Source organism: Musca autumnalis, unplaced genomic scaffold (assembly GCF_047663935.1).
Source record: "Musca autumnalis isolate F117 unplaced genomic scaffold, ASM4766393v1 scaffold_5, whole genome shotgun sequence".
Taxonomy (NCBI): domain Eukaryota; kingdom Metazoa; phylum Arthropoda; class Insecta; order Diptera; family Muscidae; genus Musca; species Musca autumnalis.
Window position 1 is genome coordinate 71108863 of NW_027412088.1, and position 27115 is coordinate 71135977.

The 27115-nt window shown below is 35.2% G+C and overlaps 2 protein-coding genes across 24 annotated transcripts in view; both read right to left on the bottom strand.

Annotated features, from left to right (window-relative positions):
* LOC141387190 (uncharacterized) overlaps positions 1-27115 on the bottom strand; it is a 225527-nt gene that overhangs the window by 85894 nt on the left and 112518 nt on the right. Inside the window, exons 3-4 of one of the 23 annotated variants that reach the window (XM_073956478.1) lie at positions 11406-11775; positions 10961-11338 (exon numbers count right to left, since the gene is read on the bottom strand). The exons of 19 other annotated variants lie outside the window; for them this stretch is intronic. In XM_073956478.1, the coding sequence (XP_073812579.1) occupies positions 11114-11338; positions 11406-11775 (595 nt within the window). In that variant the 3' untranslated portion in view covers positions 10961-11113. Of the gene's footprint in view, positions 1-10960; positions 11339-11405; positions 11776-15934; positions 16505-16586; positions 16954-20808; positions 21348-21417; positions 21785-26531; positions 27058-27115 lie in introns of those variants that run through there. 3 more of the 23 variants (XM_073956474.1, XM_073956482.1, XM_073956476.1) reach the window with 3 other exon arrangements.
* Positions 5563-6308, bottom strand: LOC141387194 (uncharacterized). Its single transcript, XM_073956507.1, has 2 exons — positions 5942-6308; positions 5563-5874 (listed from the first exon to the last, which is right to left on the bottom strand). The coding sequence occupies exons 1-2, from the start codon at positions 6182-6184 to the stop codon at positions 5656-5658; spliced, it is 462 nt and encodes a 153-aa protein (XP_073812608.1). The 5' UTR covers positions 6185-6308; the 3' UTR covers positions 5563-5655.

A 27115-nucleotide genomic window follows, 5' to 3' on the forward strand; every position in this document is an offset into this window, starting at 1 on the left:
AGAAAGGGTACTTCGATAGACCTTTTCTGAAAGGCAGGGTGCTTCGTTAGACCTTTTCTTAAAGACAGGGTGCTTCGATAGACCCTTTCTGGAAGACAGGGTGCTTCGATAGACCCTTTCTGGAAGAAAGGATGCTTCTATAGACCCTTCCTGAAAGAATGGGTGCTTCTATAGACCCTTCCTGAAAGAATGGGTGCTTCTATACTTTTCCTAAAAGAAAAACGGCTTCTATAGACACTTCCTGAAAGAAAGCGCGCTTTTATAGACCCTTCCTGAAAGAAAGCGTGCTTTTATAGACCCTTCCTGAAAGAAAGGGTATTTCCATAAACCCTTCCTGAACGAAAGGGTACTTCGATAGACCTTTTCTGAAAGAAATGGTGCTTCGATAGACCTTTTCTGAAAGAAAGGGTGCTTCGATAGATCCTTTTTGAAAAAAAGCGTGCTTTTATAGACCCTTCCTGAAAGAAAGGGTATTTCCATAGACCCTTTCTGAACGAAAGGGTACTTCGATAGACCTTTTCTGAAAGAAAGGGTGCTTCGATAGACCCTTTCCGAAAGAAAAGGTGCTTCGATAGACCCTTTCCGAAAGAAAATGTGCTTCGGTAGACCCTTTCAGAAAGAAAGGGTACTTCGATAGACCTTTTCTGAAAGAAATGGTGCTTCGATAGACCTTTTCTAAAAGAAAGGTTGCTTCGATAGATCCTTTCCGAAAGAAAGGGTACTTCGATAGACCTTTTCTGAAAGAAATGGTGCTTCGATAGACCTTTTCTGAAAGAAATGGTGCTTCGATAGACCTTTTCTGAAAGAAAGGGTGCTTCGATAGATCCTTTCTGAAAGAAAGTGTGCTTCGATAGATCCTTTCTGAAAGAAAGGGTACTTCGATAGACCTTTTCTGAAAGAAATGGTGCTTCGTTGGACCTTTTCTGAGAGAAAGGGTGCTTCTATAGACCCTTCCTGAAAGATAGTGTGCTTCTATAGACCCTACCTGAAAGACAGGGTGCATCGTTAGACCCTTCCTGAAAGACAGGGTGCATCGTTAGACCCTTTTTGGAAGAAAGGGTGCTTCTATAGACTCTTTCAAAAGAAAGGGTGCTTCGATAGACTCTTTCAAAAGAAAGGGTGCTTCGATAGACCCTTTTTGAAATAAATTGTGCTTCTATAGACCCTTCTTAAAAGAATGGGTGCTTCTATAGACTTTTCCTGAAAGAAAAACGGCTTCTATAGGCCCATTTTGAAAGAAAGTGTGCTTTTATAGACCCTTCCTGAAAGAAATGGTATTCCCATAGACCCTTCCTGAACGAAAGGGTACATCGATAGACCTTTTCATAAAGAAAGGGTGCTTCGATAGACCCTTTCCGAAAGAAAAGGTGCTTCGATAGACCCTTTCCGAAAGAAAAGGTGCTTTGGTAGACCCTTTCCGAAAGAAAGGGTACTTCGATAGACCTTTTCTGAAAGGCAGGGTGCTTCGTTAGACCTTTTCTTAAAGACAGGGTGCTTCGATAGACCCTTTCTGGAAGACAGGGTGCTTCGATAGACCCTTTCTGGAAGAAAGGATGCTTCTATAGACCCTTCCTGAAAGAACGGGTGCTTCTATAGACCCTTCCTGAAAGATAGTGTGCTTCTAAAGACCCTACCTGAAAGACAGGGTGCATCGTTAGACCCTTCCTGAAAGACAGGGTGCTTGGATAGAACCTTTCTGGAAGAAAGGTTGCATCGTTAGACACATTCTGAAAGGCAGGGTGCTTCGATAGACCCTTTCTGGAAGAAAGGTTGCTTCTATAGACCCTTTCAATAGAAAGGGTGCTTCGATAGACCCTTTCAATAGAAAGGGTGCTTCGATAGACCCTTTCAATAGAAAGGGTGCTTCGATAGACCCTTTCAATAGAAAGGGTGCTTCGATAGACCCTTTTTGAAATAAATTGTGTTTCTATAGACCCTTCCTGAAAGAATGCGTGCTTTTATAGACCCTTCCTAAAAGAAAGGGTATTTCCATAGACCCTTCCTGAACGAAAGGGTACTTCGATGGACCCTTTGTGAAATAAATTGTGCTTCTATAGACCCTTCCTCAAAGAATGGGTGCTTCTATAGACTTTTCCTGAAAGAAAAACGGCTTCTATAGACCCTTCCTGAAAGAAAGCGTGCTTTTATAGACCCTTCCTGAAAGAAAGGGTATTTCCATAGACCCTACCTGAACGAAAGGGTACTTCGATAGACCTTTTCTGAAAGAAGGTGCTTCGATAGACCCTTTCCGAAAGAAAAGGTGCTTCGATAGACCCTTTCCGAAAGAAAAGGTGCTTCGGTAGACCCTTTCCGAAAGAAAGGGTACTTCGATAGACCTTTTCTGAAAGAAATGGTGCTTCATCTTTTCTGAACGAAAGGGTGCTTCGATAGATCCTTTCTGAAAGAAAGGGTGCTTCGATGGACTCTTTCTGAAAGAAAGGGTTCTTCGAAAGACCCTTTCTGAAAGAAAGGGTGCTTCGTTAGACCCTTTCTGAAAGACAGGGTGCTTCGCAAGACCCTTTATTAAAGACAGGGTGCTTCGATAGACCCTTTCTGGAAGAAAGGGTGCTTCTATAGACCCTTCCTGAAAGAAAGGGTGCTTCTATAGACCCTACCTGAAAGACAGGGTGCATCGTTAGACCCTTCCTGAAAGACAGGGTGCATCGTGAGACCCTTTCTGGAAGAAAGGGTGCTTCTATAGACCCTTTCAAAAGAAAGGGTGCTTCGATATACCCTTTCAAAAGAAAGGGTGCTTCGATATACCCTTTTTGAAATAAATTGTGCTTCTATAGACCCTTCCTGAAAGAATGGGTGCTTCTATAGACCCTTCCTGAAAGAATGGGTGCTTCTATACTTTTCCTAAAAGAAAAACGGCTTCTATAGACACTTCCTGAAAGAAAGCGTGCTTTTATAGACCCTTCCTGAAAGAAAGCGTGCTTTTATAGACCCTTCCTGAAAGAAAGGGTATTTCCATAAACCCTTCCTGAACGAAAGGGTACTTCGATAGACCTTTTCTGAAAGAAATGGTGCTTCGATAGACCTTTTCTGAAAGAAAGGGTGCTTCGATAGATCCTTTTTGAAAAAAAGCGTGCTTTTATAGACCCTTCCTGAAAGAAAGGGTATTTCCATAGACCCTTTCTGAACGAAAGGGTACTTCGATAGACCTTTTCTGAAAGAAAGGGTGCTTCGATAGACCCTTTCCGAAAGAAAAGGTGCTTCGATAGACCCTTTCCGAAAGAAAATGTGCTTCGGTAGACCCTTTCCGAAAGAAAGGGTACTTCGATAGACCTTTTCTGAAAGAAATGGTGCTTCGATAGGCCTTTTCTAAAAGAAAGGTTGCTTCGATAGATCCTTTCCGAAAGAAAGGGTACTTCGATAGACCTTTTCTGAAAGAAATGGTGCTTCGATAGACCTTTTCTGAAAGAAATGGTGCTTCGATAGACCTTTTCTGAAAGAAAGGGTGCTTCGATAGATCCTTTCTGAAAGAAAGTGTGCTTCGATAGATCCTTTCTGAAAGAAAGGGTACTTCGATAGACCTTTTCTGAAAGAAATGGTGCTTCGTTGGACCTTTTCTGAGAGAAAGGGTGCTTCTATAGACCCTTCCTGAAAGATAGTGTGCTTCTATAGACCCTACCTGAAAGACAGGGTGCATCGTTAGACCCTTCCTGAAAGACAGGGTGCATCGTTAGACCCTTTTTGGAAGAAAGGGTGCTTCTATAGACTCTTTCAAAAGAAAGGGTGCTTCGATAGACTCTTTCAAAAGAAAGGGTGCTTCGATAGACCCTTTTTGAAATAAATTGTGCTTCTATAGACCCTTCTTAAAAGAATGGGTGCTTCTATAGACTTTTCCTGAAAGAAAAACGGCTTCTATAGGCCCATTTTGAAAGAAAGTGTGCTTTTATAGACCCTTCCTGAAAGAAATGGTATTCCCATAGACCCTTCCTGAACGAAAGGGTACTTCGATAGACCTTTTCTGAAAGAAAGGGTGCTTCGATAGACCCTTTCCGAAAGAAAAGGTGCTTCGATAGACCCTTTCCGAAAGAAAAGGTGCTTTGGTAGACCCTTTCCGAAAGAAAGGGTACTTCGATAGACCTTTTCTGAAAGGCAGGGTGCTTCGTTAGACCTTTTCTTAAAGACAGGGTGCTTCGATAGACCCTTTCTGGAAGACAGGGTGCTTCGATAGACCCTTTCTGGAAGAAAGTATGCTTCTATAGACCCTTCCTGAAAGAACGGGTGCTTCTATAGACCCTTCCTGAAAGATAGTGTGCTTCTAAAGACCCTACCTGAAAGACAGGGTGCATCGTTAGACCCTTCCTGAAAGAACGGGTGCTTCTATAGACCCTTCCTGAAAGATAGTGTGCATCGTTAGACACATTCTGAAAGGCAGGGTGCTTCGATAGACCCTTTCTGGAAGAAAGGTTGCTTCTATAGACCCTTTCAATAGAAAGGGTGCTTCGATAGACCCTTTCAATAGAAAGGGTGCTTCGATAGACCCTTTCAATAGAAAGGGTGCTTCGATAGACCCTTTCAATAGAAAGGGTGCTTCGATAGACCCTTTTTGAAATAAATTGTGTTTCTATAGACCCTTCCTGAAAGAATGCGTGCTTTTATAGACCCTTCCTAAAAGAAAGGGTATTTCCATAGACCCTTCCTGAACGAAAGGGTACTTCGATAGACGTTTTCTGAAAGAAAGGGTGTATCGATAGACCCTTTCCGAAAGAAAGGGTACTTCGCTAGACCTTTTCTGAAAGAAATGGTGCTTCGATAGACCTTTTCTGAAAGAAAGGGTGCTTCGATAGATCCTTTCTGAAAGAAAGGGTGCTTCGATAGACCTTTTCTGAAAGAAAGGGTGCTTCGATAGATCCTTTCTGAAAGAAAAGGTGCTTTGATAGATCCTTTCTGAAAGAAAGGGTTGTTCTATAGACCCTTCCTGAAAAAAGGGTGCTTCTATAGACCCTTCCAGAAAAAAGGGTACTTCTATAAACCCTTCCTGAAAAAAAGGGTCCTTCTATAGACCCTTATTAAAAGAAAGGGTGCTTCTATAGACCCTTATTGAAAGAAAGGGTGCTTCTATAGACCCCCTTCCTGAAAAAAGGGTGATTCTATAGACCCTTATTGAAAGAAAGGGTGCTTCTATAGACCCTTCCTGAAAAAAGGTTGCTTCTATAGACCCTTCCTGAAAGAATGGGTGCTTCTAGACCCTTCCTGAAAAAAGGGTGCTTCTAAAAACCCTTCCTGAAAAAGGGTGCTTCTAAAAAAGGGTGCTTCTAAAAGCCTTCCTGAAAGAAATGGTGCTTCTAAAAACCCTTCCTGAAAGAAAGGGTGCTTCTATGCACCCCCTTCTGAAAGAAAGAGCGCTTCTATAGACCCTTTCTAAAAAAGAAAGGGTGCTTTATTTAACACACATTTATTATTTAAAGGGGAGTGCATCTGGCAGGACATCAGAATTTTTGTTGCAATACATAATCGACCCATTAGATGAAGGAAAGAACGATTAACAACTTATTTCAGCATTTCATTCAAGTTAGTGATTATTCGAAAAAAATAACAAAAATTAAATTCATTTAAATTATTAATTTAATGTAATAAAAAAGTTAATTGTATGAAAAAAAAAATGAATCGAATTACTAATAGGAATTTATTAGAGGTTCCATATCATTCAATTATATTTTGGGACTCATCAGGAACTTCAATATCCAAAATACTCTCGTCATATTGTATTATAGCTGTTGGTCGTGGCCTTTTCACCATTTTAGCATACTCCTGAGGATGCATACGCTTCATGTGGGTATGACGATTTGAATAGTGGGTAAAAGTCATTGGACAATATTTACATTCACATAAAGATGTACCGGTATGGGAGGCTAAATGTTGCTGGAAAAACCAAATCAAACCTGAAATTATTAAACTTCTGGTTGAGCTGAACGACAATTCGACTTACTTTCAATTGACTTGGGTTTTTAAATGCCTTTTCACACAGACTACATTTGTGCTTCTTTTCGGGATCATGCTTGAAACGTTTATGCTGATAATGGGCTGATGGTGTAGATGAAACATGACCGCAAATATCACAGCGATGTTCACTATCAGCTGCTGTATGCATATTATAAAAATGTGTTAACATATGGGGTCTTGAGGCATACCATTTACAGCAATAGTTGCATTGGGACCGTTCTTTTGGCATATGAACTTTTTTATTGTGAATATAAAGAGCTTTTTGTTTGGGAAAAACTTTGCCACATTTTTCACAGATGTATTCTTTTTGGTTCGAATGGTCTCTAACGTGTTCTTTAAAATATCGTTTAGTTCTGAATCTGAAATTGTAATGCAAAAAAACACAGACACATTGGAGTTCAATGTAGAAGGAGGAGAATTGATAGCAAGGAACTATTTATGATTAGTAACATACATACATACATATAGTTCCAAAAGCTTGGAGTGTTTGATAGGAACGATTTGTTAAGAACTCACTGTGTTGCAATGCTTTAATACTAATGGGCAACATTTAAAGTTTTACAAGAAAAAATTCTAAAAAATGAACTCCCAGCAAACCAATCGTAACGACATCTTAACGAAATCGGAACAAAATTCGGACGATACGTCCTACGTCTGATCCGAAATCGTAACGATATCTTAACTAAAGTTGTATGAAGTGGTTGACATAATTTCGGAACGAAATGTCGCAGCGACATCGTATCGATTTCTATCCGATTTCGTAACGAAATCTGAAGAAAATCCTTGGGAAATTCGGAAAGGAAATTTTTTTCCGACATTTGTTCCGATATATTTCCGCTCCGGAAAATCGTTTAGAAATCGGAACGAAATCTGAACGACGTTGCTTCCGAAATAGTTCAGACGTGTCGGACATCCGACATTTGGTTTGCTGGGCTCTTCACAGGGTTTACTTTAGGAATACCCCTAATAGAAGCGAAGATATTCGCATAAGAATAAAACGTTTTCTTTTTCTTGCTGCAGCATAGGTAGGTACCCGTCTAAACGGAAAATAGACATCAGTTGGACATATTCCACTCAACTGACCCAACTGCTTCATGAAAGCACCCTTCGTCTCAATTATATATCTGCACAGTGGAAAATTATTGCCGTGGAAAATTACAGCCGCAAAATCCATTCTTGGATACCAGAGGCCTTCACCTTCAAGGAATGCTGGTATTACCAGGAATGCCGTGCTGCTACCGAAGGGAAGAATGCATCATATAGGGCTACTCTACAATCAGTAGGGCTACTCATAGCGCAAAAGAGAGGTATAGGGAGAAACGTTGAGAATAAAAAAGTCTTTTTCGCAGAATTGAAAAAGCGGGAATGTAAAAAATCAACATGAAGTCGGAATGAAGTCCGAAAACTCTACCAAAGAGTAAAACAGTGATCACGAAACTTGTCCACCAAAAATCGTCAACATAGGTCCATGTGTTGATATAGCCCCCATATAACAGTACCGTCCGATTTTCGGTATGTTAGCTACAATTTTTAACATAACTAGCTGTAAATTGACTTTTGAGGTTCACAGTGGTCACGAAACTTCTTCACCAAAAAAACTGTCAACATTGGTCCATGTTTTGGTATAGCCCCCATATAACGGAACCTCCCGATTTTTGGAATTTGGAGGATTTTAGCTACAATTTTTAACCAAACTAGCCGTATTTTACAATTTGAGGTTCTCAGTGGTCACGAAACTTCTCCACCAAAGCTATAACGGTACCTCCCAATTTTCCATATTTTGAGGGTATTAGCTATAATTTTTAACCGAACTAGCTGTAATGTGACATTCGAGGTTCTCAGTGGTCCCAAAACTTCTCCACTAAAAACCGTCAACATAGGTCTATGTTACGGTACGGTACTTTCCGCTTTTCGGTATTTTGAGGGTTTTAGCTACAATTTTAACCGAACTAGCTGTAATTTGACATTTGAGGTTCTCAGCGGTCACGAAAGTTCTCCACCAAAAATGGTCAACATTGGTCCATGTTTTGGTATAGCCCCCATATAACCGTACCTCCCGATTTTCAGTATTTTGAGGGTTTTAGCTATAATTTTTAACCGAACTAACTGTAATTTGAGATTTGAGGTTCTCAATGGTGACGAAAGTTCTCCACCAAAAATTGTCAACATTAGTCCATGTTTTGGTATAGCTTCCATATAAGCTACAATTTTTAACCAAACTAGCTGTAATTTGATATTTGAGGTTCTCAGTGGTAACGACACTTTTCCACCAAAAATCGTCCACGTAGGTCAATTTGTTGGTATAGTCCCCATAGAACGGTACCTCCCGATTTTCGGTATTTTGAGGATTTTAGCTACAATTATTTACCGAACTAGCTGTAATTTGACATTTAAGGTTCTCAGCGGTCGCGAAATTTCTCCAACAAAAATCGTCCACATAGGTCAATTTGTTGGTATAGCCCCCATATAACGGTACCTCCCAATTTTCCATATTTTGAGGGTATTAGCTATAATTTTTAACCAAACTAGCTGTAATTTGACATTTGAGGTTCTCGGCGGTCACGAAAGTTCTCCACCAAAAATGGTCAACATTGGTCCATGTTTTGGTATAGCCCCCATATAACCGTACCTCCCGATTTTCAGTATTTTGAGGGTTTTAGCTATAATTTTTAACCGAACTAACTGTAATTTGATATTTGAGGTTCTCAGTGGTTACGAAAGTTCCCCACCAAAAATCGTTAACATTGGTCCATGTTTTGGTGTAGCTCCCAGGTAACGGTACTTTCCGATTTTCGGTATTTGAAGACGTTAGCTACAATTTGTACCTAAACTAGCTGTAATTTGAGATTTGAGGTTCTCAGTGGTGACGAAAGTTCTCCACCAAAAAATGTCAACATTAGTCCATGTTTTGGTATAGCTCCCATATAACGGTACCTCCCGATTTTCTGTATTTTAAGGATTTGAGATAAAATGTTCAACCGAACTAACTGTAATTTGACATTTGTGGTTCTTAGTTGTCACGAAAGTTATCCACCAAAAACCGTCAACATTGGTCCATGTTTTGGTATAGCTTCCATATAATGGTACCTCCCGATTATCGGTATTTTGAGGGTTTTAGCTACAATTTTTAACCAAACTAGCTGTATTTTAAAATTTGAGGTTCTCAGTGGTCACGAAACTTCTCCAACAAAAATCGTTATCACAGGTTTATGTTTCGGTATAGCTCCCATATAACGGTACCTCCCAATTTTCCATATTTTGAGGGTATTAGCTATAATTTTTAACCGAACTAGCTGTAATGTGACATTCGAGGTTCTCAGTGGTCACGAAACTTCTCCACTAAAAACCGTCAACATAGGTCCATGTTCTGGTATAGCCCCCATATAACGGTACTTTCCGCTTTTCGGTATTTTGAGGGTTTTAGCTAAAATGTTTAACCAAACTAGCTGTAATATGATATTTGAGGTTCTCAGTGGTCACGACACTTTTCCACCAAAAATCGTCCACGTAGGTCAATTTGTTGGTATAGTCCCCATATAACGGTACCTCCCGATTTTCGGTATTTTGAGGATTTTAGCTTCCAATTGTTTACCGAACTAGCTGTAATTTGACATTTAAGGTTCTCAGCGGTCGCGAAATTTCTCCAACAAATATCGTCCACATAGGTCAATTTGTTGGTATAGGCCCTATATAACGGAACCTCCCGATTTGCGGTATTTTGAGGATTTTAGCTACAATTTTTAACCGAACTAGCTGTAATTTGACATTTGAGGTTCTCAGTAGTCATGAAAGTTCTCCACCAAATCTAGTCAACATTGGACCATGTTATGGTATAGCCCCCATAGAACGGAACCTCCCGATTTTCGGTATTTTGAGGATTTTAGCTATAATTTTTAACCGAACTAGCTGTAATTTGACATTTGAGGTTCTCATTGATCACGAATCATCTCCACCAAAAATTGTCGACATTGGTCTATGTTTTGGTATAGCTCCCATATAACGGTACCTCCCGATTTTCGGTATTTTGAGGGTTTTAGCTACAATTTGTAATCGAACTAGTTGTAATTTGACATTTAAGGTTCTCAATGATCGCGAAAGTTATCCACCAAAAACCGTCAACATTGATCCATGTTTTGGTGTAGCTCTCATATAACGGTACTTCCCGATTTTCGGTATTTTGAGGATTTTAGCTACAATTTGTAACCAAAATAGCTGTAATTTGACATTTGAGGTTCTCAGTGGTCACGAAACTTCTCCACTAAAAATCGTCATTATAGGTTCATGTTTTGGTATAGCTCCAATGGTTTTAGCTGTATTTTTTAACCGAACTAACTGTAATTTGATTTTTAAGGTCCCTTGCAGTTATAAAATGTTTCTACCTAAAATTGTAAAGATAGGTCTACACTTTGATATAGCCCCGTAGGTGGTGCCCTTCACCTAGCTGAAGATATTTTTTGGAATAAGATTAGAAAATTTAGATATTTGGGGTAATCAGTGGTCGAAAATCTTTTCCATTTAAAATTATTCCATTTTAATTTAGACTGTTTTCGGTCCCCGGCTGAACTTAAAAACTTTTTACTTGTTTATTATATAGTTAAAAAAAAACTCAAAAGTTTAACATTGACCATGATTTCTTCTGCGACTACTGACCGAATTTGATCGTCTTTGGTTTCACCGGAAAGCTGATTGTGTCATCTGTCGAACAAAAATATCCCTATCCGTTCAAAAGATGCAGAATTTTGAAAGAATTAACAGATGGCTATAAAAAAGTTCAGAACTGTTAAAATCTTAAAGTTTCCTTTTTTGTGTTTATTTGCAGTTTTCTCATTGCCCAAATTAAGAAAATTGCGCTCCTTTAAGATATCATAACGAGCTAACGGCATCCGATTTCAGTGGCTTGAAGCAACACACATTTTTATTCAGTGGCAATTACAACTGGCAAGGTATCTCAATTTTTGTTACAACACATAATCGATCCATAAGATGAATAAAAAAAGATTAACTATTTATTTAAGCATTTCACTGAAATTAATTATTTATTCAAAGAAACAACAATGTCTTACAGTTTCGAGTTGAAACCTAGTCTTTTTAAATTATTTCAAATAAAGTTCAATGAGTTCAAAAAAAAAAAAAAATAAGAGGATTATTAATAGATGTTTCAATTCATTTCAATCATATCTTGGGACTCATCAAGAACTTCAATATTCAAAATCATTTCTTCATATTCTTTTATCGATGTTGGTCGTGGCCTTTTTGCCATATTAGCATAATCCTGTGGATGCATACGCCTCATGTGGGTAAAACGATTTGAATTGTGTTTAAATGTCATTGGACAATAGTTACATACAAATAACGATACACCGGTATGGGTTGCTGTATGTTGCTGGAAAAGAAAACAAATTCCAGAAATTATTATACTTCTAATTGATCCAAACATTTGCTCGACTTACTTTCAATTGACTTGGAGTTTTAAATGCCTTTTCACAAACAGAACATTTATGTCTCTTTTCGGGATCATGCTTGAAACGTTTATGCTGATAATAGGCTGAGGGGGATGATGAAACATGACCGCAAATATCACAGCGATGTTCCATATCAGCTCTCTTGTGCATATTAAGGACATGCATTAACATTAGCGCCCGGGTGTTATACCACTTGGCACAATATTGACATTGTGCAGGTATTTTTGGTGAGTGTACTTTTTTAACATGTCTCCGGAGTACGGCCATATTGTTTGTAACTTTGCCACATGTTTCACAAATGAATTCTTTAGTTGAGTGTAGATTATGGTGTTTTGTAAGGGCTCCACGACTTGGGAATCTGTAAATGAGTTTAATTTCAGAATGCTCAACGTATTAAAAGATTAGAAAGCGAGAGAGAGAGAGAAAGAGACAACCTTAGAGATATGAAAGCATGGAGTGTTCGAAGAAAACGTGAGAAAAACATGTCCAATGGTTGAAACAACCTCACCTTACGGCCTACACCCAAGATCTAAGGCTTGAATATATTTGATCTATTTTATTGAAACTGTTTCATAGTATTAATGTAACCATTTCAAAGCAATATTGAGCTCCAAAAAACATAATTTTTGAATTGAATTTTTTATAAGACTTTTTCTTTTCTTTTTCATGTAAAAGCTCACATCTTTCGGATTTTTTTTTTTTTTTTTTTTTTTTTTTTTGAAAAATATTGTACAGCTTTTTGATAAATGACCACCTAGGAAACACTATTTTTATTAATTTTTATTATTTTTTAATTATTAATAAATGAATTAATGAAAAATTCATTGCATTAATGAAGAAGTTTTTTTTTGCGGTAATGAACATATTCATTAACTATAATTTTATGAACTACCAAGCATTTTCAGGAAATTTCTTTTTCATGTAAAATGTCACACCTTTCGGATTTTTTTTTTTTTTTTTTTTTTTAAATATTGCGCAGTTTTTTGGTAACCTAGGACCACCTAGGAAACACTATTTTTTTAATTTTTAATTATATATATTTATTTATTTATCATATTCATAATATCTATTATTTTTGTTTATTTTTTTATTCATTATTGCTATGAAAAAATAACTTTAAATGAAGAAGTTTTTTTTTTTTTTTGCCGTAATGAACATAGTCATTAACTGTAATTTTATGAAACTTGTTCATTAATGTAATACCTTTTGATGGTAATACCTTTGCTTCTAATGGAAAATTCTAGATCCGAACCAAAATTCAGCTTTGTGGAAATTTTTGCTATTTCAAATAAATATTTCGACTGGACTGTACAGCAGGCATAATTCTCATTTAACTGAAAAAATATATGCAATTTTAAAACATATTTGATTTACATATTTTTTCTTAAATTTATAGAAATAAAAAGTTTCATTTCATCAATACAATGAAACCAAAAATCATTAAAATTTAGGCAACATACGATTTCGAAGCGTGCATGAACATGCCGTTATATTAATGCAATAATTCATAGCATCAACGAACCCACTTTATTGATTCGTTGCATCAACCACGCATTTTTCGCTCTTGTAGTGTGGACGGAAGACACACAAATTTCCAAAAAAAAGGCTCTGGTTTGAGCGGATGTGGGAAAGCTTTCATTGTTATGTTCCACAATGATTAGTCTTCTCTTGTTCGTTTTTCGAATTTCTCCAAAGACTTGAGGCAAACAAATTGTGGTGTACCACTCATTATTTTTTTCTTAAATTTATAGAAATAAAAAGTTTCATATCATCAATGAAATGCGTTTCATCAATACAATGAAACAAAAAATCATTAAAATTTAGGTAGCGTACGATTTCAAAGCATGCATGAACATGCCGTTATGTTAATGCAATAATTCATAGCATCAACGAAACCACTTCATTGATGCAACGAAACCAAACATTTTTTCTCTTGAAGTGTGGGCGGAAAGCCCACCAATTTCAAAAAAGGCTCTGTGTTCACGTGAACATATTTGTTTTGTAATACTTAAAGATAGTGAATGTCTTGGTGAGGGTTGCATGTGTAGATTAGAGATCATTTTGTTAAATAGGGATCTAGTTTAAATACAGTCCACTTGAAAAGGGTAAACATGTGGCACGCAGACCTCCTTATCGTGGGAGGTCATTATAAGAAAGGAGATAAGAATTTCCATTCCCACATGTGGTATGTCTGAAATAGATTGGTACAGGCAATCTATGAGCAGTCTAATAGCCATGTGGTTGCTTGCTACATGTATGCGCATGTAAGATAAGAGTATTTTACGACCTCTCCATAAGATTGTATGGCAGATGCGTTCGTACACATATGTGCACTCTCACTTTCTCTTTTCTACACACTAGTTAAGTAGGTTAAGTAATATTTTACTATTTAGTTCTTAAGAATAATTTTACTTTTAATAAACAGTGCATGTTAAGCATTCATATAGGAAAGAAGTGTTTTCTTTCCACGCATCGGATCCTTATTTACACTCTGGTTTGAGCGAATGTGTGAAAGCTCTCATGGTTATGCTTCACAATGATTCGTCTTCTCTTGTTCATTTTTCGAATTGCTCAAAAGACTGGAGGCAAACAAATTGTGGTGTACCACTCAGAACTAACCGTCATACGGTGCTCAAGCGGAGTAGTCGCTACATGCCTAATTTCGTTCGCCTTCGAAGACCCACACGGTCGATTGCTGTTTTGTTACGGTTTCATATTCATTGATCCATTATTCGTCACCTGTGACGATCATATAGACGCTCCTGAAGCAACGCGACCGTATCTTTTTAAAAATTTCTTTGCACCATTCGACAAGAGTATTTTTCAATAATGATTTTTGAAAAAAAAAATCAGATTTACGATATGTCATCTGTTACAACCGATCCACATATATTTTTGTGGGATCATTAAGAACCTAATAACCTTGTCAATGTCAAAATTTCCATAAAAATTCCATTTATGTGTAATAATATCCCAAAAACATATGAAGATCGCATCATCTTTATTCGGGCTACAGTGGACACCGCTGTCAAAAACGCCATTTCGAGAAAAGGGCGTTTAAAACTTCAAAATTTGTATCCTTCCAACTCTCATATTTCAACCAGTTTTTGTCCGAACAATTCGAAATTTTTTAAAAGTCATTCTATTCTATCTGTGCTTTAAATTGACCCAATAAAAAATTTTCTATTTTTTGTATTAATGAACGTTAACTGCCATTTTATGAAACTCAATGAAACATTTTCAATAATGTAATAAAAAAATTTTGACTACATAGGATCGGTGGTACTCTTTTAGGACATTGTTTCTAATGTCAAATCTTAGCTCTCAACCAAAATTCAACTTTGTGGAAATTTTTGCTATTTTAATTTCTAGTTCGACAAGATGCAATAAATTTATAATTTTGTTTGTTTGTTTGAATAATTTTTCTTTTATGTTAAATGTTTAATAACCATCATATTATCCTTATAAAAATTAATCAGGGCAATCATGAATAAAAATTCCGTGCGGAATTTGTTCTATCTTTCCCCAATTTAAAAATTTTTTTATTTCCATATTTATGTCAACGAAGGAATATTTTTGTCGCTTCGGCGAAAATATTCATTCCATAATAAAGTGATTAGTTTCAAAAAAATCAAAATATTGATTTTAAAAGAATTTAACTTTTTAAAATTATTTTCCGTGCGGAAAATTCCGAGGAAGAAATTCACGATTGCCTTGAATATCCTTTGCTAGTATTGGGAATGATAAGAAATTCCGCTCTAGTAAAATTTTACAGTTTGCAGATTCCAGTTTTTCTTTATAAGATATAAATTATAAAATAACTTTTTTTGAAGTGTTCTATAGATATAATACCTATTTTCCGGTCTTCTCCAGATAGAATAACTTCTTTGTATTTTATACACAATCAGCATGAGATCTTCTTTAGATAGAACATCTGCATGAAACATTCGTTAGATAAACGGGGACTGTTATAGACAAGCTGCCTTACTATGGTTTCGTACACACATAAACAATTTTAGCCATTTGATAAAAAAATTCAAAGATTCAATAAAAAATTTATCGATTTTCCGGCGATAAAAAAATGTCATATTGACAAAATTCGATAACATTATTTGATCACAAAGTAAAAATACAACTGATAAAATATTTCACACATTGACAAAAATATTTATCAAAATATTCCACATTGTGCTTCAAAAAAAAAATATTTTCTTGATGAAAATAAAATGTATAAAAAATCGATAAATATTTTAGTCAATATGTGAAATATTTTATCAATTGTATTTTTACTTTGTGATCAAATAATTTTATCGAATTTCGTCAATATTACAATCTTTTTATCGCCGGATTATTTTCTATGTACATTGTATATGGACGAGTTTTTCATAGACTTATATAGCCTTAAGAAATGTTTAAGCGGTAAGTTCTTCTAGCTTTCTTCATTTTTCATTTGAACTCTACAATTTCAAGCTCAACTCGAAAGAGTAAAAAATTTAAAAAAAAAAAAAACAATATTGTTATTGTATGTTTTTATTAAAAAAATTATAGATTTTATTAAAGAATTAAACATAAAATTGAATTCATTTCAAACATAAAATAATTCAAAATTGTCAGTACTCACAAGTAACAACATGCAGAGAAGAGATATTGTGTAAACAATCACATTCAAGAACAAAATAGTGTATTTTAAAAATCTCAAAATATATATTGTCCACACAACAATATATTTTGTGTTATAATGATACCTGACACAAAATATTTGGTTGAAGGAAGCAACAATATATGTTTTCAAATATCTCTATCTCTTCTCTGCTGGAATACAATAAAGCAATTTCATAAAATCACATATAAGAATCGTCATCATCATCATCATCATCATCATTATCACCAACATCTCTCTCTATTGTGATAATGAATTCTTCTTCTTCTTTTTTATCCGGGTTTCGTTTGTGTCTTTTAGGCAATTTTGCATATTCCAGTGGATGCATACGTTTGAGGTGTGTAAAACGATTTGAATTGTATTTAAATGTAAGCTCACAATATGCACATTTAAATATATCAATACCGGTATGAGTTGCCATATGTTGCTGCAAATTCAGAAATCAGGGTAATCTTTAGAATGGATATTCTTGTAGAATGCGATATACAGAGACAGACAGACAGACTTACTTTCAATAAACAGGGACTTTTACATGACTTTCCACACACGGCACATTTATACTCCTTCACGGTACCATGTTTAGAACGCTTATGCTGATGATAGGCCGCTCGTGATGAGGCGACATGACCGCAAATATCACAACGATATTCACTGTCAGTATGCACATTTTTAACATGCACTAACATATTCGGACGTGATGTGTACCATTTGAGACAATATTCACATTGTGCCGGCACTTTGTGCGTTGTATGTACCCGGTAAACATGCCTTTTCAGTTTGGATTGTGAGACTGCAACGTGGCCACATATTTCGCAAATCGATTCGTTAGATTTATGTTCCCTTAGATGTATTTGCAATGACAATCGACTTGGCAATCTGAAATTGTAAATATGCCAAAATTGGCAGAATGTGCTCACAAATTAAAAGAATTACATGAAGGAGGATGGATAACGAACGATACACACAAAAGCGTGGAGTGTTTGAAGAAAACGATTAATGAAGGATATCAGTAGTTTTCAGGGATGGGACTTTTCATTAAAAAAGATGACAATTCGATTTTTATATTACCAAAAAATCTTCTTCGATTTTTAAAGGTTTTAGTTCAAAAAAATGGATTGGTCTTTTGTACACAGAAAATTTGAAGTTCAAATTGCAAAAATCCTTATGTTCGGCCGGGCCGAACATTTTATGCCCTTTACCATGAAATTCTGAACTAAAATGGTAACGATTAGAAGTTTCATTACATTAATGGAAAAGATTTGTTGCATCAATGAAGAAGTTTCATTCAATTAATGAACAACTTGGTTAATTTTATTTTAATGAAACTCAATGAAACTTTTTTAATTTATTCAATAAGGCTCTAGGTTAGTTCAAAATCAATGACAAATTTCCTATATGTAACGTAAGATTTAATTTATGTTATGAAGAATATATTTTGAAGAAAAAAAAAAAAAAACAATATAAAAATGAATTATTGCTTTTTTACAGAAATTAATTTTTTTTTTTTTTTTTGAAATTAATAAAAACTCATAAATTACAAAAAAAGTTTTATGCTTCGCTGCATCAATGAAGAGTTTTCATTGACTATTTTTCATTGATGCTATGAAATGTTGCATTAATATAATGAAATATTAATTCATATTATAAAACCTTACGTTACATAAAATTAAATGGTTTTTTGTTTCATTGTATTAATGAAACACATTTCATGGATGTAATGAAACTGTTGAAAAATAAACTGAAATGACAAAAATTCCCATAAAGCTGAATTTTGGTTGAGAGTCATTATTTGACACTAGAAGCAATGTCTTAAAGCACCACCGATCCTAAGAGAGCAAAAAAATCGTTATTGCATTAATGAAATAGTTTCATTGAGTTTCATCAAATGAAAATTAATGAATATGTGTATTAATGCAAAGAAACTTTTTCATTAATGCAATGAAACACACTTTCATTGATGTAACGTAACTCTTTCATGGCAATAATGAAAAAGTTGCATAACAATAATGAAATTATTTCATTGCATAAACGAAAAAGTGCCATTGCATTAATGCATGAGATTCGTCGGATTAATGAAGAAATTAATTTATTGAAATTACATTGCTAAAAATTTGTTGTTGTTGTTGTAACAGTCTTTGTTATTATGTTTGTATGTTCGTTCTTTTGTTCAATATGGCTCTGGGTCTATCTCCAGATCCAGGAAAGTGGCTACTTCGATGGGATGTAACCACAGATCCACTGGAGTGGAAAAGGTGTTTTGAGTCGTGCGGGCCCATGCCACATACTGGGCAGATGTCTTGCACGGCGCGGTCGATTTCCGACCAATAAGAATCTAGGCGACAGCAATGTCCCGAGCGTAGTTGAGCCAAATCTACTCTAGTTTGTCGTGGCAGCTGACGCTCCTCAGCTTCAATAGATGGGGGATGTATTTCGAGGACTTTATTCACACTATAACTGCTTAAGGCCTTGGCAACTACATCCGTGTGAATACTATTTAAACCTGCTTGATACGCTTGTTGATCTAGGGGTTCTCTCCTGTGTATCGTTGGACCTCTCCCTCTAGAGCATGGATATCGTTCCTGATCTGCCTTTATGTGCCGGGCCTACCCACAAGTTGGTGATTGGGATGGCTCACACAGTAACATCGAAGCAGGTATTGCAACGCAAAAAGCATCTCATTGTGTTGCATTACTGGAAGAATATTTGCCTCCTCATGTAGATCGTCCATTGAAGATTTGAGGAGGCACCCTGTTGCTGTTCTCAGGTCGGCATTCTGACAAGTTTGAATCTTTTTCCAATTCGTATCACATAATCTCGGGGACCAGACTGGCACCGCATAGCTTACCACAGACCGACCTATCGCGTTATATGTGGTCAACAAGGTTTCTTTATCTTCACCCCAAGTGCTGCCGGCTAGGGACTTGAGGACCTTTGTGTTCTGCTTTCCCATATGATTTATAGCTTTTTTACAGAAAGTAACATTTTTGTAAATAAATAAATTTTTGTATGAGTTTTATGAAAACCTGAGGAGTATTTAAAAAAAAATCATCCCTGTGGAAAAACAAATTGCATTCGGAAGAAAAAAGTTCGATGGCAAAGAAGCCACTCCACAGCCGATATGTCTGATGAGCCGCTACCAGTGGTGAAACCGGTCACATAAAGGTGGTTCCCATTTTCTCCTCCAAAAAAATCATTGGTCATTAAGCTCGACTCCACTGAGAAACTAATTAAAATTAATATTAAAAAGGATCTTCGCCCTAATATGCAAAACTTTCAAATAAATAAAAAATCAGCTTGAGCCAGGCTGAGGCTGAAACCATGTCCTTGACAAAATATTACTTCCAAAGGCGACTCATAACTTCCAAAGGCTGTGCTAAGCGTTTGTCATGGAACCCATACAGAAATGGACAAATATCTACCTCGGTAAAAACAAATTGCATTTGAAAGAGATAAAGTTCGATGACAAAAAAACCACTCCACAGCCAATATGTCTGATGAGCTGCTACCAACGGCGGTACACGTCACATAATAGTGGTTGTGTGAGTTCGAATCTTCGGCTTTCCTTCTTCACTTGCAAAAATGAACGGTCATTAAGCTCGATTTCAACGAGCAATTAATTAAAAACAAAAATAAATTAAATTTCAGGTAACATAAGGTTTCATAGCATGAATGAATATTTCATTATATTAATGCAAAATTTCATAGGATCAATGAAAAAAAAAATCGATGAACCTCTTCATTAATGCAACGAATCACTTTTCTTTCAGTGAGCACGATAACGATCCCGTAAATGTTTTGAGAAACCCACAGAAAAAAAAACGTTTCCGATAAACAGCTTTATCAAAATTTGTATTTTGTAAATAACTAAAATGTAACTAACTTTTTGAAAGACGAAAAGTTATTATATTTTCAATAAATAACTACGCTAACAAAAGAGCACGTCAAAAAACTGAAAATGTTCGGGTAAATGTCTGATAAACAAGTTTGTAAATACGACAATTCGTTTATCGGCAAAGAATCAATCAAAATTTAATTGAATACTTGAATTTGTTTATGAAATCGTTATAAATTTTTTTGTTCTGTCCATCATATTATCCTTATGAAAATTAATCAGGGCAATCATAAATAAAAAATTCCGTGCGGAATTTGTTTTCTGTTTTTCCCCAATTTCGATCATTTTTTGATGTCCAAAAAGGGAATATTTTTGTATATTCGTAAAGAATATTCCATAACTAAAGTGATTCTAGTAGTTTTCAAAATTTCAAAATATTAATTTAGAATTTCAAATTTTAAGATTAAATGATTGCCCTGAATTTGTTATTTGTTAGTATTGGAAATAAAATTTCATATTTACAGTATGCAGATTTTCTTTTCAAGATATAAAGTACAAATCGTATTTCGGCTAAATATTAACCCTTCTATAGATAGAATACCTTTTTTCAGGTCTTCTTCAGATAGAATAACTTCTTGGTATTTTATAGACAATCAACATGAGATCTTCTTTAGATAGACGATCTGCTGCATGAGGTATTCTTTAGATAAACGGGGACTGTTATAGACAAATGACCTTATTAAGGTTTCGTAACATTGTATTTCGAATAGTTTTTCTTAGACTCATTTAGCCTTAAGAAACGTTTAAGTTTTAAGTTATTCTAGCTTTCTTCGTTTTTCATTTGCACTCTTCGATTTCAAGCTCAACTCGAAAAATAAATTAATAAAACCAAATCAACATTTTTATTGTAGGTTTTTGCGTATTTTATTAAAGAATTATAACATAAAATTGAATTCATTTCAAACCTAAATCAGAGAAGAAAAAAATAGTTCAAGCTTGTCACAGCTGACAACTAACAGCAAGTAGAGAAGAGATATTGTAGGATCAATCATATTCTAAGTAGAATATACGGGTATTTTTAAAATCTGAAAATACATATTGTCAGTGCCATAATATATTTTGTGTCATTATGGTGCCAGACACAAAATACATGGTTGAAGCAACAATATATGTTTTCAATTATCTCTTCTCTGCTTGAATACAATAAAGCAATTTCATAAAATCACATGTAAGAATCGTCATCATCATCATCATCTCCATCACTCTCTGTCACATAGATTTCTTTAACTGGTTTTCGTTTGGGTCTTTTTGGCAATTCAGCATATTCCAGTGGATGCATACGTTTGAGGTGTGTAAAACGATTTGAATTGTATTTAAAAGTAAGCTCACAATACGCACATTTAAATATATCAATACCGGTATGAGTTGCCATATGTTGCTGCAAAATTAGAAATCAGGGTAATCTTTAGAACCTATATTCTTGTAGAATGCGATATACAGAGACTTACTTTCAATACTCCTGGACTTTTAAATGGCTTTCCACACACGGCACATTTATGCTCCTTCACGGTACCATGTTTAGAACGCTTATGCTGATGGTAGGCCGAACGTGATGAGGCGACATGATCGCAAATATCACATTGATATTCATTGTAAGTATGTACATTATTAACATGCACCAACATATTCGCACGTGATGGGTACCATTTGAGACAATATTCACATTGTGTCGGCACTTTGTGCGATGTATGTACTCGGTAAATATGCCTTTTAAGTTTGGGTTGTGAGACTGCAACGTGGCCACATATTTCGCAAATCGATTCGCTAGAATTATGTTCCCTTAGATGTATAAGCAATGACTTGCGACTTGGCAATCTGAAATTGTAAATATGCCAAAATTGGCAGAATGTGCACACAAATTAAAAGAATTACATGAAGGAGGATGGATAACGAACGATACACACAAAAGCGTAGAGTGTTTGAAGAAAACGATTAATGAAGGATATCAGTAGTTTTCAGGGATGGGACTTTTCATTAAAAAAAAAGATGACAATTCGATTTTTATATTACCAAAAAATCTTCTTCGATTTTTAAAGGTTTTAATCCAAAAAGATGGATTGGTCTTTTGTACACCCCAAATTTGAAGTTCAAATTGCAAAAATCCTTAAGTTCGGCCGGGCCGAATATTTTATACCCTTCACCATGAAATTCTGAACTAAAATGGTTACGATTAGAAGTTTCATTGCATTAATGGAAAAGATTCGTTGCATCAATGAAGAAGTTTCATTCGAGTAATGAAAAAAAAATCGTTAATTTTACTTTAATGAAACTCAATGAAACTTTTTTAATTTATTCAATAAAGCTCTAGTTTAGTTCAAAATCAATGACAAATTTCCTAGATGTAACGTAAGATTTTATTTATATTATGATGAATATATTTTGAAGAAAAAAATATGAATATGAATTATAGCTGTTTTACACAAATTAATTTTTTTTTTTTGTTGAAATTAATGGGTTTTTGTATGAGCTTTGTCCTTCTTTACATTAATGAAGAGGTTTCATCGATTATTTTTCATTGATGCTATGAAATGTTGCATTAATGTAATGAAATATTAATTCATACTATAAAACCTTACGTTACCTAAAATTAAATATTTTTTTGTTTCATTGTATTAATGAAACCCATTTCATGGATGTAATGAAACTGTATTATCCTGTCGAAAAATAAATTGAAATAGAAAAAAATCACACAAAGCGGAATTTTGGTTGAGAGTTAAGATCTGCCACTAGAAGCAATGTCTTAAAAGAAATTCTATGAGAAAAATTCTAAAGAAAAGCAATGTCTTAAAAAAATTCTAAGAGAGCAAAAAATTCGTTATTGCATTAATGAAAAAGTTTCATTGAGTTTCTTAAAATGACAATTAATGAATATGTGTATTGTTGCAACAAAACTTTGTCATTAATGCAATGAAACACTTTCACTAATGTAATGTAACTGTTTCATAGCAATAATAAAAAATTTGTATTACAAAAATGAAATTATGTCATTGCATTAATGGAGGAGATTCGTTGGATTAATGAAGAATTTAATTTATTGAAATTGCATGGGTAAAATGTTTGTTCTTTGTTTGTGAAAAAAGTGTTTTCACGGCGTGTTAGCGCCCAGAGCCAAAACTCGTAGCTTCCAAAGGCTGTGCTAAGCGTTTGTTATGGAAGCCATATAGATTGAATGGACAAATATCCATAAAAAACAGAAAAGCCACTCCACAGCCGATATGTCTGATAGCCGCTACCAACGGCGAAACCGGTTACATAATGGTTGTTGTGTGGCTTCCAATCTTCCACTTTCGTCACTTTAAACAAACAAATTACATTTGAAAAAAAAGTTTGATGACAGAGAATCCACTCCACAGTCGATATGCAGTTTGTCAAGTAATGGTTTTCGAACCAAGAAAACTAACATATACTATATTAATTTATGAAAAATGACTGATAATTGGGATACAAATGTAGGATTTTTTGCAAAAAATAGTTGGTAGACTTATTAAAGACAAGATAGGATGTATGAATAAAAAATTAACCCACGTAGTCCAAAAAAATAGCGAAAACCAATAACTACATGTAATTCAAGCTGTCAAATAAATGTTTTCGACATTTAATGGAAAGTTACCCTACGGACCAAGGGAGTACCAGGTCATATTACATGTAAACAGAGTCCTATAGGTCTTATACCAGGAATATCTGAAAACTAAGGCGTTTTATGAGTTTTTTTAGTTCACCTGGATGGACTGCCATCAATTATAATGGATTAATGTGGCCACAACCTTCAAAATACCGAAAATCGGAAGGTACCGTTCTATGGGGGCTATATGATGGCGTGGACCTATACCTACAAATTTCTGGGGGAACGTTTTATACCCTCAACGAAGACTAAATACCAAATTTCAGCCATCTCGGTGTGATAATGAAGCCAAAACCTTACAAATACCGAAAATCGGGAGATATCGTCCTATGGGGGCTATATCAAAACGAGGGCCTATATAAAAATTTAATGGTAGAAATGTTTCTTAGCCTCTGGAAACGCAAAATACAAAGTTACAACCGATTCTGTTGTCAAATGGGACTAATACATTCAAAATATATTAAAATGACGCGTATATGGGGGCTATACCAAAACTTGGACCTATATAAACCAACTTTGGTAGGAATGTTTTTTTGCCTTTGGAGACACAAAATACCAAATTACAACCAATTCGGTGGTAAAATGGGAGAAATATCTTAAAAATTCCTTAAAACGACGACGCGTCACACTTCATTTTGTATGGGGACTATACGAAAGCGTGGACCTACATAGCCCGCTTTCAATACCAAAAGTCCTACGAACATATAATAGATTTTCCCAAAATTTCATCCAACTACGTAAATCCGTTCGGACGCTAGAGTGATTTCCACAGACTGACAGACATGGCTATATCGATGTAGAATTGCACGCTGATCACGAATATATATAGTTTGTGGGGTCTTCAATGATTATTTCGACAAACTTAATATACCCCCCATCCTATAGTGGAGGGTATAAAAATGGTTTCAGCATTTTGTAGACTGATCTGTCGAACAAAAAAAAAATTATGAGAATATCTCACTATCCGTTCAAAACTTACAGCGTTTTGACCAGGAAAAACAATTCCGAACCACTGTGCGTTGTTTGAACAGTGAGCTGTATCGGCCTTCAACGACATCGGTATAGTTAAACGTATGAAAATGAAACGATTACTTTGGCTAGGCCATTTCATAAGAATGAGCGATGATGAACCTGCTAAAAAGGCGTACATGCAGAACTAAAAGGTCAAGTCTTCTTCTATGGAGTAAACAAGTGAAAAACGAAATCGAAAAGCGCTGTATTTCAATTTGGAAAAAAAGATATTTGGGGATATTCTGAACAAAAATTCCCCGTGAGTATTTTTCACATTCTCCATTAAGTTGAAACGGAATAAAGACAAAACTCACGGATAATTTTCGTTTAGAATAACCTCTTTTAATATGAAATCTTTTGAAGTCTTCTATAGATAGAATAGCTGTGTTTTAGAATAACAATGTGTTAAGAATAACTTCATGATATTTTATAGACTATCATCATGAGATCTTCTTTAGACAGAAGATCTGCATGAGGTATTCTTTAGATAAACAGAGACAAACGATCTTATTATCGTTTCGTATATATGAAAGAGACTTTTTTCTATAGCCTCTAGAAACGTTTAAGTTTCAAGTTCTTGTAGCTTCCTTCGTTTTTCATTTGAACTCTAGGATTTCAAGCTCAACTCGAAAGAATTATTAATAAAAACCAGTAAGGAAAGGATCAAAGTCGGGCGGGACCGACTATATAATACCCTACACCACTGTGAATATGTAATATATATATGGGAGCTAAATCCAAATCAGAACAGATTTCGATATAATTTTTCACATTTATTTGTAGACCAAATTCCGTCACATAGTCCAAATTTCATCAAAATCGGACATATATAGCGTGTTTCGTGCATCAATACCTCAAATCTGCCTAAAATATATATGAGAGCTATATCCAAATCTGAACCGATTTCGATATAATTTGGCACACTTATTTCTATGCCAAATCCCGGCAAACATTCCAAATTTTATTGAAATCGGACTAATATAACGGGTTTCGTGCATCAAATACCTAAAATCGGCCGAGAATATATATGGGAGCTATATCCAAATTTCAACCGATTTCTATATAATACGGCACACTTATTTCTAGACTAAATACCATCGCACATTCCAAATTTAATTGAAATCGGTCATATATAGCGTGTTTCGTGCACCAAATGCCTTAAATCGGGCGAAAATATATATGGGGGCTATATCGAAATCTGAACCGATTTCTATATAATTTGGCACACCTCTTTCTAGACTAAATTCCGTCGCACATTCCAAATTTCATTGAAATCGGACATATATAGCGTGTTTCGTGCACCAAATTCCTTAAATCGGGCGAAAATATATATGGGGGATATATCCAAATCTGAACCGATTTCTATATAATTTGGCACACTTATTTGTAGACTAAATTCCGTCGCACATTCCAAATTTCATTGAAATCGGACATATATAGCGCGTTTCGTGCATTAAATACCTAAAATCGGCCAAGAATGTATGCTCCTATATACACACCTCTTTCTAGACTAAATTCCGTCGCACATTCCAAATTTCATTGAAATCGGACATATATAGCGTGTTTCGTGCACCAAATGCCTTAAATCGGGCGAAAATATATATGGGGGCTATATCCAAATCTGAACCGATTTTTACCAAAATAAATAGCGTTCGTCCTTTGGCCAAAAAAACTATCTTCCCCAATTTTCATGCGAATCAGACAATAAATGCGACCTGTACTTTGTTTACAAAAATACATGGACAGACGGTCAGACGGACAGACAGACGGACATGCGTAAATCGACTCAGAAAGTGATTCTATGTATATCCCTTAAAGGAACTATGGGTCTTTCTCGTTTCCTCTTGCATGTTACAAACTAATGCACAAAGACATAATACCCCTTACCACAAGGTGGTGTAGGGTGGGTATAAAAAAACAATAATGTTATTCTATGTTTTAGGGATTTTATTAAAGAATTATAGAATAAAATGAATTCATTTCAAACATAAATCAAAAAAAAAGTTTAAAAATTGTCACTGCTAACAAGTAACAAGACGCAGAGAAGAGATATTGCAGGAGCAATCATATTCTAAGAAGAAAATACGGTATTTTAAAAATCTGAAAATATATATTGTTGGTGCAACACAAAGTATATGGTTGAAGCAAGATTATATATTTTTAGATTGCTCCCACCCAATATATCTTCTCTGCTTGAATACAGTAAAGCAATTTCCCAAAATCACATGTAAGAATCGTCACCAACATCACTCTCTTCTGTCACAATGTACTCTTCTGTCACAATGAATTCTTCTTCTTCTTTATCAGATTTTCGTTTGGTTCTTTTTGGCAATTTAGCATATTCCGCTGGATGCATACGTTTGACGTGTGTATAACGAGTTGATTGGTATTTAAAAGTAAGCTCACAATATTCACACTTAAATATATCAATACCGGTATGAGTTGCCATATGTTGCTGTAAAAATCAGAAATCGGGGTAATTTTTAGAATGGATGGATATCCTTGTAGAAAGC